This window comes from Equus caballus, chromosome 17, assembly GCF_041296265.1.
Source record: "Equus caballus isolate H_3958 breed thoroughbred chromosome 17, TB-T2T, whole genome shotgun sequence".
Lineage (NCBI taxonomy): Eukaryota > Metazoa > Chordata > Mammalia > Perissodactyla > Equidae > Equus > Equus caballus.
The window spans coordinates 100,927,605-100,943,641 of record NC_091700.1 but is presented as its reverse complement, the minus strand read 5'-3'; the positions used below and the strand labels follow the sequence as shown (position 1 = coordinate 100,943,641).

At 58.3% G+C, this 16,037-nt stretch overlaps 1 protein-coding gene across 2 annotated transcripts in view; it reads left to right on the top strand.

The window, feature by feature from the left end:
• The window catches only part of GAS6 (growth arrest specific 6), a 42,350-nt gene that overhangs the window by 9,768 nt on the left and 16,545 nt on the right, over window positions 1-16,037 (top strand). For both annotated transcript variants that reach the window (XM_023621923.2, XM_070240543.1), the window contains exons 3-5: window positions 7,520-7,544; window positions 8,992-9,054; window positions 15,207-15,329. In XM_023621923.2, coding sequence (XP_023477691.2) covers window positions 7,520-7,544; window positions 8,992-9,054; window positions 15,207-15,329 — 211 coding nt within the window. The remainder of the gene's footprint in view (window positions 1-7,519; window positions 7,545-8,991; window positions 9,055-15,206; window positions 15,330-16,037) is intronic.

Sequence of the window (16,037 nt, the reverse complement as noted above, 5' to 3'; positions counted from 1 at the left end):
CCAACAACCAGGAGACCCACCACCCCTCTTGAGGTCAGCGCTCAGCAACCTGAGACCCTGTGCCCCGTAGCCCCCTGTGGGCACAGGTTCCCGGGAGGAGGACACAGGCATCTTGGGGCTGTTCTGCCACCAGAAGATGCGTGAGGGACGTAGCCGGTGCCTGGCACGCAGAATCCCTCCGTGCGGCCAGGCGTGGCTTCAGCGTGGGTTCACAGTGAGAAGCGGGCAGGGCTGCTTCCTGCGCCCCCGGGTGTTCCCGTCCGCGTGGAGCGAGCACAGCCCTCGACCTCGAGAAGAGAGGAGCCTGGGGAGCAAAGCTGCTGCCAACCGGCCCGCGCTGCGGAGACCTGAGCCAGAGACCGAGAGCTGGCAGGCCTCTGCCGGGAGAGCGCGTTAGTGCAGGCAGGGAGCCCTTTAAAGTAAATCCACTCAAAACGGGTCCAGTTACACAGCAGGCGTAAGAACTCCTCTTGAGAAGTGAAACTGTGAATTATAAAAACATTTATTTCATCTCATGCTTTATAAAATCTGGATTATGAATGCAATGAGCCACTTTGAATTCTTAAAACAAGGAAAGATTTAAGTGAGAATTTGGCTGGCAGGGCATGACTTTTCCAAAACCATAGTGATTTTTAGAAAGCCACTGTCCTTCTTACCATAAATGGAGACATTTTTGGTAAAGGTGTTGACTGCTTCGTCGGCACCCCGGGCCTTTCTCATCCTCTGATCCTTGGGTGGATCTCGTCCGAAGTCCTGTGATGCTGTGGACATTCTCTTCTCCTGGTGGTGATCGGCCTAAACCCTTATTTATCCATCTCTTTGCAGTGGGTGTTTCCAAAACATTCATACTGACTCTGAATCTTGGCTCTTAATAGATTTGTAAGTTTACTTTGTGGGTAATTTACAAGTTTATTTGCCCTAATTTGTCAAATTCAGCTAGCCTTGTATTTTTGGCCTCATAAATTTGAAAAATTCAAACGACAGTAGTTTGCATGAGATAGAGCAGTTTGCATGAGAGTAGTTTAATGAGATAGAAGTTAATACTCATGGAAAAGGTAGGGGGCAGGCTGCCCAGGGCTGTGGATGATGCTCAGGGACTTGCATGAGCTATTTGTGCTCCGCTTGCTGGTGGTGGCCTTTGTCTCCAAGGCCTCCTCACACACTGGACAAGATGCTGGAGCACGAGCCGTCACACCTGCATTCCAGCAGGGAGGATGGAGAATTAAAGCCCCCAACTCCAGCTGTCTTTCATGCTGTGCTCATATCTCCTTGGTCAGAATTTAGTCACACAGCCACCCCTATTGCAAGGGAGGCTGGGAAGTGTGGTCTGGCCGCTGGTATGCCGCAGCTGTCAATAAATCCAGGGTCCTGTTACCAAGGGTGGAGAGAGAACGGAGGATCCTGGACGGCAGCTACAGCTCTTGCTGTGGGGAGAGGCGTTCGGGGCATTTTGTGAGGTTAACCCCCGTGAATTTCCACACCTGGCAGCGACTCTAATTGTCCACGCCACAGGCTCTCCACAGGGTCTCAGCTGCTCACACAGCCCTACGGTGCCTTTTAATCTGGTTCTTAGTGGAGGGGCCAGCCCCCCGCCCCCCGCCTTCCCTGGTGTGTGCTCCGCGCTGGGCCTGATGTGGTCATCGTCCGCCTCCGCCTAGCTGCCGCTCGAGGACTCGGCTCGGGGCCTCCTCGCAGCTGCAGTGACTTGGTGCCCGCAGTAGGTGAGATGCAGACGACGCACAGCGCAGCGGGATGGTGCTGGGATGGTGCGGGTCACAGCAAGCGCGGTCAGGGCCATTTGGGGGGACCCAGGCCCCAGGCCCCGGAAGCATTGCTGCCCCTGTCGGGCCTGCGCATCCAGGAAAGCATCGAGCGTCGGCTGCCGTGGTTAGAAGTGTTCAAGTTTTGTCCTGAATCTGGTCATGAAAAGGACCTGGAGAACTTGGCTTTCTTGTGGGCTGCCCCCACCCCCCGGGCCCCACTGGTTCAGGCCCCCGTCCCTGTCACACCGCCGTGGTGTGTGGGGTGCGGGGGGATGGCCGTGTGGAGAGAGGGGTGCATGCAGCCGCAGAGTCGTCCTGCACAGACCGTGCAGAGCCATGGCCAGCGCCCGGGGTCTGAGAGGGGGCTGCTCTGGGCTCTCGACCTGGCAGCTGGAGGGAGCACCCGGGGTTTGTGCAGCGGGAGCTCCAGCAGCAGACGTGCGTTAGTGTGTGAGGAGAGGGGAGACACACAGCAGCGTGCGCCCTTCTCTGGGGCGGACCCCCTTGCAGGGCTGGCGGGGGCTCCTCTGGGCTGGGGCCGGGCTGGGGGACCCCCCGGAGGCCCTGTCCTGGGAAGCTGCCTGGCAAGGGCACTGGTGTCCTTTTCCCCTCAGTCTGTGGAGCACTCTAGCAGGCACCTGGCTCTTTGGAGGAAGGAAGGAAAGAGGGACGCTGATGGACCGCACTAGAGAACCATGCAGAGCTGAGCAGGTGGCCTGGGGGTCAGGACCTCGGGGTCTGCGGGTGGGACTGTGGGAGGCTGCTCCGGCTTAGGAGAGAGTCTCCCGGAGGCCATCGTGGAGGTGGTAACCTGTAGCCGTGACTCCTCAGCTCCTGGAAAGAAACTGCAGTAACGACAGCTGCAGCCGCACGACCCCGACATTCTCTCCTAGAAGTCAGGGTGCCGGCTTGACAGCGTGTGTAGTTAGTAAATTTTTCAACTGTTTCCCTTGGAGAACATCTCACACACGTGTCATGTCAGTGAGCAAAGTTGCTGCCGACCTGGGTCTCAGCCTGCTTGTCAAATTGTATGAAGATTTTTGGAAACAAGGTGTAAGGCAGTTATTAATTAAAGGAAGTAATAAATTCTTAGCTTACTGTTTGAAAAGTAACCACTTATTACATGTGACTCCCTGTTATGTTGTGTAAATCCAGGTAAAAGTCTTAGATGTTCCACACCAAAAAGGTTTCTGCGCAGCTGATGTCAGTGTGTCTGCAAAGCTGTTCCCCCGTTCGCGGGTGCTCTGACGTCCTGTAGCAGAGCTGGAGCGAGGCGTCCCTAAGTTGCTCACGTGTCAAAAGGCAGGAGCTCAGGGCAGTGTAGATGGCAGGTGGCAGTCTCCGGCTGGGAGCCGTCTGTCATGCCACCGGTTCAGCTCCTCCCTGCAGGGGCCCGCTGGCCTCTGAGGAGCTCACAGAGTTAACGTGGCTCTGGACTGACCAAGTTCTGGAACCTTCCCAGCTGCATGTGGTCGTCACTCCCACTTCCGTGAGGGTGACTCGTCTGCTCCCACTCTGAGCTCAGATCGTGTCTCCCTCTTGGTAACGTTCGCCTCGATAGACAGCTCCTGTGGTTTTGACCATTTGTGGAAGGCACGTCTGCTCTCGGAGCCTCGAGTTTGATAGAGAGGCCGCCAAAAACCCTCGCCAAGCGGCATGGGAGGCCCTGGGGGAGAGCCCCACAGGGTGGCCTTGGAGGGAGTGCCAGGGCTGCAGCTGGGCGGGCTGCCCGGCGAGGAAGTTTGCCCAGGTCCCAAGGAGCTGGGATTCCAGACCCGCTGGCCCCGCTGGGGGTGTGCCAGCAGGTGTTCGGGCCGAAAGCCCTGCAGTGACCTGGCCCGGTGTGGGGTGTGTTCAGCTCCCGGCTGCTCCCGACTTTTGCCATGTGGGGGTGTGGGTGGCTGTGGGGTGCAGACCCTGCTGGGCAGAGAGGGTCCTGGTGGTCAGCACAGCAGAGGCTGGCGGCAAGTTCTGTCCGCAAACAGGAAATCTCAAGGATTTCACCAACTACCTATTTGTCCCCCGCTGCTTTCCTCTTAGTAGCGAGGTGACCATTTGGGTGACAGAATAATTAGGGAGCAGACAGAGGAGGTTGGTTCATGAAACACTTGCCTGTAGTTTCGTAACAGGTTAGACCCAGGTGGACCCAGCCTGGCCTTGGGCTCTGCTCCTCGAGGTGCTTCTGGCCGCAGGTCCGTGTTTACAAACCCACAGGGCACAGGAGTGCAGCCGGCGGCATCTGAGGAGTCGGTGACGCTCAGCTCTGTTTACGCAGGATGTTCTCCCTAGGTGGGCTCCCCAGCGCCTGGGGCCTCCTGGGGCCGGGCACTCTCCCGCAGACGGGGCGTGCGCTCCGCACGGGCTGCTTCGCTCCGGGCAGTCCCTCCAGTAATCGTGAGAACTTAGTTGTTGGATGCCCTGCCCTGCACTGTCCAGTCGCCACCTGGAAGCATGGGGCCCTCGGAGTGAACAGCAGAAGGCAACTTAGGTGGATCTCAGTTAATAGTAAGGCTCTAAGCTTTAAAAATGCATTGGCGGTTTGTAAGCTTGAGGAACTGTAGGACTCAACTTCCATATTTGAAAGAGGCAAGCTGAGAACACCCGTCTAGATTTTCCTCCCAGGGTGTGTGTCTATGATGTAAATAAAAGGAGAATCCACCTTCCTCCAACTCAGCGAAAACTGTCGGACTTTCTGTTTGCCTGCTCATTCGTCCATTAATCCATTCACAAATTCATTCATCTGTCCATCCATTCAGTCATTCTTTCATCCCTCCATCTGTCCATTCACTCACTCTTCCATCCACCCCTCCATCCATCCATCCCTCCCTCCCTCCCTCCCTCCCTCCATCCTTCTATCCCTCCATCTGTTGATTCACTCACTCTTCCATCCCTCCATCCATTCATCCCTCCATCCATCCATCCCATCTGTCCATTCACACAGTCTTCCATCCATCCCTCCATCCCTCAATCCTTCCATCCCTCCATCCATCCATCCATCCCTCCATCCCTCAATCCTTCCATCCCTCCATCCTTCAATCCCTCCATCCCTCCCTCCATCACTTCATCCATCCCTGCATATGTCCATTCACTCATTCTTCCACCCATCCCTCAATCCTTCCATCCCTCCATCCAACCATCCTTACTTGCATCCCTCCATCCATCCCTCCATCCATTCATCCCTCCATCCATGCATCCCTCCATCCCTCCATCTGTCCATTCACACATTCTTCCGTCCATCCCTCCATCCCTCCTGTCTGTCGATTCACTCACTCTTCCATCCCTCCATCCCTCCATTCCTCTCTCCCTCCCTCCATATGTCCGTTCACTCATTCTTCCATCCATCCCTCCATCCATCCGCTCATCCAGTGGTGGCTCCTGTGGGCCTTCTGGGGACGGTCAGCACCAGGCTGGGTGCTGGGCAGATGGATGCTGTCCTTGTCCTCCTGGACAACAGCTCTCAGTTTAGTGAGCTGAAGTTTTGTCACTTCTCTCTGTCTTCAGCCATTTAAGCTAAGTGGAGGCAGACCCTGAGGAAAATGATTGCAGGTGACAAGTGGCTCCATGTCCAGCAGGGTAGCCCTGCCCCCACTGGCCTGCCCATCGCCTCTCCCACCTACTGGCTCACACAGCCACCTTCCCAGGCCTTGCTCTTTGTGGGGTCAAAAAGAAAGAGGGAAAGTTCATAGGTAACGGATCCTTGGGTCTGTGCTGGGGCCACTCTCCGGGGTCCCCATGGGTCCTGTGGGTGCAGCTCATGAGTGTCACTGGCCCTGAGACTCAGGCTGAGGTCTATGCCTGACCAGCCTGTGATGCATGTGGGGCCCTGTGTCCACAGTGATTCCCAGAGCCTCGCTCTCTGTCTGGGACTCTGAAGCACGAGGGGAAATGACTCCTTCTCTTGGGAGAGGGTGGAGCTAGAGGCGAATTTGTCTCAGCTTTGCTGTTTGTCTGACCTCTCCCTTAGCCATCCACGCCCATTAGCACTTGCTCCTGCCCTCCCTCACCCCAGAGAAATCAAGCCCACAAATTAGGATGGACTGTCACCAGGCTGTGGCCCCATGGTTTCAAACACTGCACTCCCATGGGTGTGACTGATAGAGCAGTGTGGTTTTCTATTAATAAAACTCATTGTTAAGACATGTCACACGTAAGTCTTGACTAGTCATGATTCTGAAGAATGTGATAATCAGCCTTTCTGGAAGGCTGTGCTGAAGCAGCCATTTACGTGGGACTGGCCCCGCACGCGTAGTTCTTGGTTGTTTTCGAGCCTTTCCTGGTAAATTCTGTGGATGGCCCACTCGGGCAGTGCTGTCTGGGGTCACGGGCGCCATCGGAAGCCCTTTGCAGCTTCGTGACTGGGTGAAACTCCACAACCCATCTTGAGCCTCGGTTTCCCCATCTGCGATGATGGAGTTAATTAAAAAGACATTCCTTGGAGGTGGTTGTGAGGATTAAACAAAGTAATGTAAAAATACAGAGTTGCACCAGCACACAGTTGACACCAGCATCTTGTGCTGCCGCTACCTGGTTACTTGGTTCCATCAGAAGATTTAGGGCCAGGCTGCTCCCTGACCGACCTGAGCCGAGATCAGAGTGGACGGGGGGTGGGCCTCCTCTAACCACCCACGGCCCGGAGCCTGGCCTGATCAGAGGCTCCTACAGAGATCCCGCTGGCCTCGCTGCTGGTGGTCAGGGTGGGTGGTTCTGGGGTTTGACAGCCCCTTGGACGCGTGGACGTCTTGGTTTGCATTCAAGATGAAAAGGCTCCGCAGACGCCCTCGTTTTGTGCCGTCTCAGCTGATCAATGACCCGTGTTGTGATTGGACCCCCTGTGGTTCTTGTTACCATTGCAGGACGCCCTCAACCATCAGGGAACTTTGACAAAATAAAGGTTTATTCCTCACAGGACCTGGAAATGATACAGCACACCCAGGTCAGAGATCAGAGGTCACAGAGAATGAGGTCAGAGGTCATGAGGAGAGAGAGGAAGAGTACTGGCCTGTGGCTCTGCTTTCATTGGGGTGGGGGCCTAGGATTTCTAGGGCACACTCTTTATTGGTGAATTTAAAACGTAAGTGCAGGAAGAGAGAAAAACGCCAAGTTGTCCAAATGGCAGTTCTCAGAATCAACCAGGATCTCCAAACTGGGGAGCTCCATGGCCTGGCTCCGTGTCCAGAGTGTGGCTGCAGCGCCCTTGCTGGAGACGGCCCTCCTGGAGCCCACACCGGGGCAGTCAAGCCTGAGGCAGGCACGTGCATCGCAAGAAGAGAAAACACTGTCAGGGTTTCCCCTGCAGCCTCAGGCCTCACCAGCACAGCGAGTGCACCGCAGTCACACACAGGTCCCGCTCCTGCCAGGACGCCGGCTCCTCCAGGGTCTGAGGCTGGGATTTGGCGCGGGACATTTCTCATTCTCCTGCAGGATGCTGGGGGCAGCTCTGTCTGAGTCGCCGCCAGTGACACGGCTGTTGCTGGTTACGGCTCCACAAACATCATTCTGCAGGAGCCGCGTCACGGCCTGGGCTGTCCCCTCACTTCCTCTCCCAGCTCTGCAGTCTTGGAGGGGGAGAGCGGGTTTCTGAGCGGTTCTCACCCTGCTGGCCCTGAGCCACCCGCCTCCAACACCTGCCTCCCAAGGGTCTGTTTCTGTCCACCAGGAAAGGCGGGCGGGGCGCGACTCACCAGCTGCCACCGGTGTCGTCCAGGGAGCCTCAGTCCTGTCAGTAACTGTCGCTCTTTCTGTTTCTTCTTCCACAGAACTACTTTTACCCGAGATACTTAGGTAAGTTTGAACCTGCTCGCTTTGTTGTTGTAAAGGATGCTGGGGGCGTGTGTTACATGTCCGAGAAACAGCAGGTCAAACCTCGTCATCGAGCTGCCCCTGCAGGGGCTGTTGGTCACATAGTGCGTTTGGAACTTTCTGGAGCACGCAGGTCAAACCGCTCGTTTGTGACTTTCATGCCCCAGTGATCCGCATTCACGCAACCTCAGTCCAGTGCCGCTGTCTGCACAGCGCTCCTCGGCCCTGTTCCAGGCGCTGCTCCCTGTTTGGGAGCATCCTTGATCGAGGGGTTCTCAGACGTCCTGGTCTCAGGACTCTGCCTTTCTCAAGTTACTGAGGACCCCAAAGGGCGCCTGTTTATATGGGCTGTATTTATTGATATTTACAATATGATTGGTTAAAACTGAGAACATTAAAACATGTTTTTGCTGAATGTGAAGGACAGGAACATTCAGGCAAACCTGTCTTGGCCGTGGAGCAGCCGTTGTGTGTAGGGAGGGCTCCAGGGTGTCCTGCTGGACGCTCAGAGCGAATGAGGGTGAAGGGCAGCGACCCAAGTCTCCTCGGGACCGTGGTGCTGGCCTCCTGGACAGCCTGACAGAGGCCGGGTCCCTGAGAACTGCTCCTCTAATCAGCACGTCTGAATTTGTGGATGCGCATCACTTGTCATGGGAGAAACGTATTCCGGGGTCTTCCTTTTACTTTTGTAAGGTACATTTTGGTAAACTTTCCATTGGCCTATAGCCTCTTAGAGGCACCTTCTCTGGGTCCCCGTCTGCCAACAAGCAAAGTGGACCCGTAACTGGCTCTGAAAGCCAGACCCGCCCACTTCCGGGCTCCCGTCGGCCTCTGCAGGCCTTGCTCCCGGGCACACAGGTTTGTTTCTGAGACAAAGGGGGCTGGCGTCCCACGAGCCGCCCTCCAGGTTCCCTCTGTTGCCCCTGCTGACGTCCTCCCGGCCGGATCAGCAGCAGGACCCACTGAAGGACCAGGTGAAGTGGCTCAACAGCCGTGCTGCACGCGGTCGAGCTCCAGGTCCTCCCAGGCGCTTGTGCGCAGAAAGCCTCGCCTCCCCGCCCCCCAGCACATCAGACGGCTGGGAGCCTCCGTCCACAGCAGGCTGACCTTCCCGTTAAGCGCAGTGTTTCCAGATGGGTTGGTTTGAAATGGAGGATTAGGTCTCTGACTCGGATCAGAAAACTCCCCGACTGTTAGCGGTTGTTTTGTACGACACCAGGAGGACTCGTCCAGGGGCTGCAGGCGATGAGCTCTCTGGGTGCAGAGTTCTGCCGTTTCCGTGGAGGAGGAAACGTGCCTGCTTCTCGGTGTTAAAATGTTCAGTCCTAATGGGAGCTGGACTGCGGTGTTGCTGGAGGCTGGATCCTCGTTCTGAAGCCTGTCCCGTCCTCGTGGCTGCAGAGTGACTGGTGTCCTTTCTGTCTTGCAGATTGTATCAGTAAATATGGATCTCCGTACACCAAACACCCAGATTTTGTCACATGCGTTCAAAGTAAGTCTGCGTCCGCCCCAGCTCCCTCAGAGCCGTGAGTCTGGGTCCTTCGGGCTGGTGGTGGTTTTCAGGGTCGTGACCATTTCCGTCACTTCAGGAGCAGCAGCACCTGCTCGAGGTCTGCCCCCTATCCACTGAAGCTGCTTTTTTAAGCAAGTGGGTTTTGCTTTTAAAAAGGCAGGAGATGCATAGGTATGAAACGTAACCTCCCACCAGGGAGAAGAGAAAGCCCGTCCCGGGCCTGCACCTGTCCAGCCGGTTCAGCGCCTTCCCGGGGCGCCTCAGCTCCCAGATCTCACAACATTCTAGGCCTGTAAACGTGTGTGCAGTCCGCTGTGTTTTACACGAACGGGGGCGTACCGTCCCCGGGATCTGACCTTGCCTTTGCCTCCGGCTCATCGTGGACGTGCTCTGTGTCAGACGCACGGATGTTCACGTCAGCACCTGCCGCTGGTGGAGGCGCCATTGGCTTAGCCGATACGTCTGGCAGATGTCTAGGCCATTTCCAGTTTTTTGTCGTTACAACAAGCCCAGAGAGACGGCCTGTTTGCTGGGCACCCTCACGCGTCGAGGTTTGTCTGTAATAAACTTGTGGGAATGGAATTGCAGAGTCAGCCGTGTTCAGCTTTCATTTTGACATGGATCCAGCTCAAATCAGCCCCCGCAGCTGGGCGGGCGTGCCCAGTCCCCTCGCCACCTTTCTGTGTCCTTTTTTAACTTTTTGATCTCCTCCGATATAAACGGTGGAAGTGACACCCAGACCTTTCAGTCTGTGTTCTTCCCGCTAATGAGTGAGACTGAGCTTCATGTCTCAGAACCTTGCATTTCTTTTTCTGTGAATCATTTGTCCACATTCTTCACCTGTTTTTCTTGATTTCTAGGAACTCTTGATAGATTTTGCAAATTAGCCATTTGTACTAAAGGTAGCAGAATCTTTCCTCAGCTCTTTGTGAGTCCTTTTTTGCCAATATTATTTTAAATTATTACACAAACTGACATGTTTGGTGTCCTGTTGCATGAATTTTAACCCACTGGTAGAACCGTGGAGCCCCATCAGCTGAGCCGGCTCCGCCGGGCGCCAGTTGGGTGCCCCACGTGTGAGCCATATCACCACGCTGGGCCCGTGCCCGTGATCTCCGTGGCACCTGTGCCCGAGGTGAGGGGACAGGCTCTGACCACGGCCGGTGCTGCAGCAGGCCCCCACGCGTGGGGCATCAGAGCTGCAGTTTCAGGGCGAGCCTGAAGGGAGCCTGAAGGGAGGACCCGGGCTGCTCACAGGGCCTGGCCGGCCGGAGCTCAGCGGGCTGCGGCATGCCGTCACCCACCCGTCCACGCACCAGCCGCCCGCCTCACCTGACTCGCCCACATCGCAGACCCGGCCCAGGGGAGCAGAGGAGACGGTCCGCTGAACACAGGAAGGGGCGGGTGGCCGCCTCCCAGTGGCCAGGGCGGGGCAGCCCGGCCTCCGTTATTGGGGGAACCATAGCCCACGTCCGCACAGCGAGGGCGTCTGAAGCGAGCCCTCCCCTCGGGGTCACCTGTGACCCTGGCTCCCCAGGGGCCGACAGTGCCCTCCCTGGGCCCCAGGCAGACGTGGGGGCCTCACAGCAGGATCAGCTTCGTGTCGTTTTGGCTGTTGTTTTTTAGCAGAGTTTTTGTTGTCAATTTGCTAAACCAATTTATTTTTGAATTGTATATTCAAATTTATTGGATGGTTTTAGGTCCCGGACTTTAGATTGTCCTTTCCTAGATTATAAAGAAGTTATCTAGTGTCTCCTGTTGAAGAGTCTGACCCCCTGGGATCCTCCCAATACAAGGAGGAAGCGGCCCCTCTTCCAACACCATTTGTTTAAAATCATGGGCTTTTGCTCCAAAAGAGGCCGTGGCAGCCCCGGGCCATGGTGTTCCCATGTGAGGGGTGTCTTGGCTGACTTGAGTTGTTTGAAAAGCAGAGACAACTTCTTAGTGGGATCCTGGGTGGCAGGCAGCCGGGCAGGAAGGAGAAGCGAATCGTTTCCTGAGCCGGGGTTTAGAAAATAAATCTCTCGCAGCTGCTCGCACCAGGTGCATTAAATAAATGAGTCTCCAGCAGATGGAGCGGCCCCCACGCCTGGTCTCTGGTCCTGCGAGGACCCTGTGACCCTTGCAAGCCTCTCGCCCTCCCCCCAAGTCCGCTGGACCAGGTGCCGTCTGTGCCCTCGTGGGCTCTCCTCACTGCGTCGCGAATGAGGATGGCGGGAGGTGGGCGCAGGCTCTCTCAGGAAGGACCTGCACACTCCCCGCCCCCAGTCTCAGCGCCCGGGGCAAGTCAGGCACTTCCGCGCTGTTTCCGTCGTTCTCAGGCAGCTTCCTGCAGCCCCGAGCTCGCGTGGCCGTTCCTGCTGAAATGGAAGTGCAGCCTCCGAGATCCCTCTTGGTTTACCAAGTGTCCAAATTCAGCCCGTGCCAGTGAACCCCAGTCGGACCCTGTGGGCAGATCGAAGGCGGCAGGTGGGGAAGACGAGCCCGGGGGCCGAGTGGACCTCGTCACCCCAAGAAGTCTCTGCCCCCTCAGTGCCACAAGGAGCCAGTGTCCCGTCCACCCCCTGTGCCGGCGGCTGTGCCCAGCGGGACAGCCCGGGTGGGTTTCCGGAGCTTGGTCTCTGATGGCCCCGCGTGTGGGATGAGCCAGGCCCCATTCTCTGCACGAGGGACGGTCCCTTCGCCCTTTCTCTTCTCAGAACAGCAGGCCCCGCCCTCGGTGCCTTGTCCGGGTTACGACTTGTCGTCACCCACAGGTCTCGGGAAGAGGGAGCAGCGGGCGAGGAGGCCGAGAGGAGAAGGCGTGCTCTTGGCTGCGGCGGATGGTTCACATTCCAGCACAGCAAGTGCTTCCTTCCTGCATGGCCCTTGGGCCAAGATAAACCCTTATCTGCTGAACAGTGCGTCCGTCTGGAGGCCTGGGGTCAGGCGCAGATCCCGCTAGCCAGGACCCTCCGGCCAGAGCGCTTTCAGGGACCCCGGCCTGCAGGGGTTCATCCTCGTCGCTTCTCGAATGTGTCGATTTATTTCCTCACAAACTTGGGGGCACCTGCTGAGCGTCAGACACACAGATGCAGCCCCACTTCTGTGCTGGAGGCAACGTCCCGCAGCGGTGGTGGGTGGAGCTCTTCCAGGGGTGGGGTGTGTGGGAATCTCCCAGAACAGCCCCCCCATCCCACCCCCGCCCCCCCCCCCCCCCCGGCATGGAAGTTGGCGTTGGCCCGTTGGCCCCTCGGACCCTGAATCTTTTGAAAGTGGAGTTTAGACATTTTGGGTAAATTCCAGACGCATTTAACCAGGACTTCACGTCAGATGTATGGTGCATTTCCGAAATAACCACAAATCTTGGCCAAACCTGTCAAGAGGGCGCCCACCGTCTCCACCTTCCCTCCCGTGGGCCCCAGGGCCTCGTGTCCAGTGTCCTGGGAGAGTTAGGTGAACAAGCTGGTCCGTCTCAGCTTGGGGACTGCCCAGGTCCTGCACACACCCGACCCCGGGCTCTCCCACCCTCCTGCCCTCAAGCCCTCCTGCTGAGACGGTCAGGACAGCGGGCCGTCCCCTTGTCCCTTGGGCCTGGCGCTGGGCTTGACCCCTCCTCGGCCCACAGTGTAGCCCTCACTCCAGCGAGCACAGTGGCCTCAGTGACGCCCGTTCCCGGAGCACATTTCCTTGTTCCCCCGACTGCAAGACCTGGTTCCCGCGTGCCTATGGGCAGAGACTCTTCTGGTGCCTGCAGAAAACGCCTGCGCGAAGATCTCAGGAGAGCTCGAGACACCATGTCCACTCGGCGCCTGGAGGGGTTTCATTGGCTGTGACTGTGCAGAACCAACGAACGTGGGGTGCGCTGCAGAGAGTCCACTGCAGGACCCGGGAGAGACCAGTCCTGGCTTCGTCAGACAAGGACAGTCATGCCGACTCCACAAACAGCCGGGCCCTCTGGGAGGGGTAGCCTGTGAGCAGGTGCCTGGCCCGCCTGGGACAGCCGAGGGACCGAGGGCAGCAGAGTCCTGAGTCTGTGCCAGTGACAAGGGCTGACTGGAGACCTCGGGCACTGGAGGAACGCAGAGGCCCCGAGCCGGGGAGGCTAGGAAACTGCTCCACCGAGGCCATGCTGGTGACCAAGCCCCGGGCCGAAGTGCTGCTCCCAAACTTGGCATTAGGCTGGGAATGTCAGTCGTTTTAAGGAAGAAGTGATAAATTGGTGCCCACCTGGCTGGCCTCCCACCGGCAGATGCTCAATGGTCAGTGGCCCTGCTGGCTTGGCTCGGGCCTGCTCCCAGTGACTGCGCAGAGGGATGAATGGTGATTTGAGGTCTGGGGGCCCAGGGACGGGAGGAAAAGCCAGAGGACCGTCCCGTCATCGTTTCCCAGGAGGCAGATGGCAACCATCTACCCCGTTATTTAAGACAGGCTGTTCAGCTCGTAAACAGAACAGAGTGAAATGGCTGACTCGGGCGCTGCAGATGGGTGCTTGTCCCTGGGAGGGAATCCTTGTGACGTGTGTGGACGATAGTGGACACTGGAGTTAGAAGGTCAGTGTGGCTGGTCTGAGCCAGGCCGGGGTGGCATGCCAGGGGTCGCTGCCCCTCCACCGTGTGGTCTGCCACCTGCCCAGGCCTCGGGATTTCTGACAGCCGTTGGCCTGGGCGACCACAGCAGGGGCTGCTGGGGAAATGTGCCCTCGACTGAAAACAAACCATCCAGAGAAGCAGAGTTGTGTTTTGTTTTCTTGTTTTGTTTTTTTGGGTTTTTTTGGTGAGGAAGATTGTTGCTATGCTGACATCCATGCCCATCTTCCTCTATTCTGTGCGGGACGGTGCCTCAGCATGGCTTGATGAGCAGTGCTAGGTCTGTGCCTGGGACCCAAACCCGTGAACCCCGGCTACCGAAGCCGAGTGCAAGAACTTAACCACTGCACCACCGGGCCGGCCCCAGAGAAGCAGAGTTTTGCCATTGTGTCCTTGCAGCTAAAATCCACACCCCACGGGGACCAGCAGGTTGACCGAAGGCCACGCCCTCCCCCAACCGTGCATAGACCAGCCCCGGATCAGCCATGGACTCCATGCTGTTTGGGGGCTGGTGAGGCGAGCGTCCAACTGGGACAGGAGAAGAGAAACCGACTTCGGCAGAGGATCATGGGGAGATGCTCGGTGTCTGCAGGCTTGTGAGAGGAAGACGGTGGAGAGACTGCACAGAGCGAAGGCAGAAGCCGATTTATAGGATGGAGGGGAGGGCAAGCCCGCAGGCCATTCAGGAACAGGACGTCACCAGGCGCCGTCTGTGAGCTGGACGTGAGGCGTGCGCTGGAGGTCGGTCTGGACGCCAGTCTGGGCCGGGCTGAGGGGCATCAGGACTGGCTCCTCTGGCTGCAATTCCTGGAAAACCTGACGGGAGCAGCAGGGTGCAGGGCTGGCTGCTCGTCCAAATCCTGCGGTTTGTGCAGCATCTGAGCCCAGCCAGCCCGGGGTCTCCGCCTCCCAGTGGGGTCTCAGCGCCGCATGGTCAAGCCCTCTCTCCCCGGTCGTAGGGCCTCCCCACATGTTCTGAAACCCACACATGTTTTGGGTTGAGCTGGCGGGCCAGGCAGCGGCTGGAAAGCCTGTCCCACCTGCCACGCCCCCCTCTGCTGGCCAGGCGGGAGAGGGTTGGTCCCTGTGCAGCCCAGGCCTGCAGGCTGATTTCTGGAACAGGAGGGGCGGCCAGGTGCTTTGGAGAGGATGCTGCAAGGGTCATGGGCTGGGGGTTGAGTGGCAGGGGCCTGGCTTGGGGAGGTGGAGGCGTCCCCCAGGGATGGGGAGATGTTGCGCACCTGCCAAGGCCTTTAGGTCAGCCAGGGCCTGTCGACCTGCTCCTGGGAGGTCCGAGCTCTCCTCCCCGGCTCCCTGAGGCCGCGGCCCAAGCCCCGTGGCCCGACGGGTGGGTGGCCGTGCCCTCCGAGCTGACCTGGATTCCTGGAACCAGCTGGGGTCCTGACCAGCCTGTTTCATGACCCCCACCCCTACCCAGTGGTGGGGGTTCTGTGTGGCCAGCCTGGGGCTTAGAGGGGGTGCCTCAGCAGTCTCCAGCCCCAGGATGCTCCCTCCCCACTGCCGGGAGCTGCTCAAGAGATCTTCTTCTTCCTCTCCGCTCAGACCTGCCTGACCAGTGCTCTCCGAACCCCTGCGCTAAGGAGGGGACCCAGGCCTGCCAGGACCTCATGGGCAACTTCTACTGCCAGTGCAGGGCCGGCTGGGGGGGCCGGCTCTGCGACCGAGGTAAGGCCACCGCAGTGTGGATGGACGGACGGACAGTGAGGGCGTGGGGGCGGGACTTCCACGCAGGACCGCCTGAGGCCCTGGCTGTACTGGCCACCTCTCCCCTCCGGCCAGCCCAGGGACATGGCCCACTAGCCCCTTCTGGCTGGGACAGGAGTGAGGAGGCCTGGAGGTGCCCGCGGGGTTCCTGGGCATGGGAGGCCCTGCCTTTGCCTCCAGGGATGGTCACGGTCCAGGTCCAGCTCAATGAGCCGTTCACGCTTGGCCCGAGCCGTGCCCCGGCCAGGCCAGCTCCTGGAGCAGATGGGGGCGGAGCAAGTGGTTCCTCTCCGAGAGCAGGCCCGGAGGAGGAAAGGAGCCGCCTGGGGCAGGAGGAAGCCACATGGAGCCCAAAACTGCCCCAGTCGGCCTCAGACCCCTCAATTGAAAAGGGCACGAGAGTAATTTTACCTCCAGCCTCCCTGAGCCTGCGGTTGTACAGTGTCAGCAAAGAACTGCAGGAAAATCCCCCCGGGAACCAGTTAGAGCCTGGGGAGCCCCGTTCACTGTGCTGGAGCATCCTGTCCTGCCTCCAGACCTCGTGTCCCTTCCTGGGGGCGGCTAAGCGCACGGAGGCCCTGCCCGCAGGTGGCCTGTGAGGGTTCGGCCGGGCTCTGTCGGTCCTCAGGCACCTTCGGCCTCCACTGTCCTCCCGTGGGCTCTCGGGCC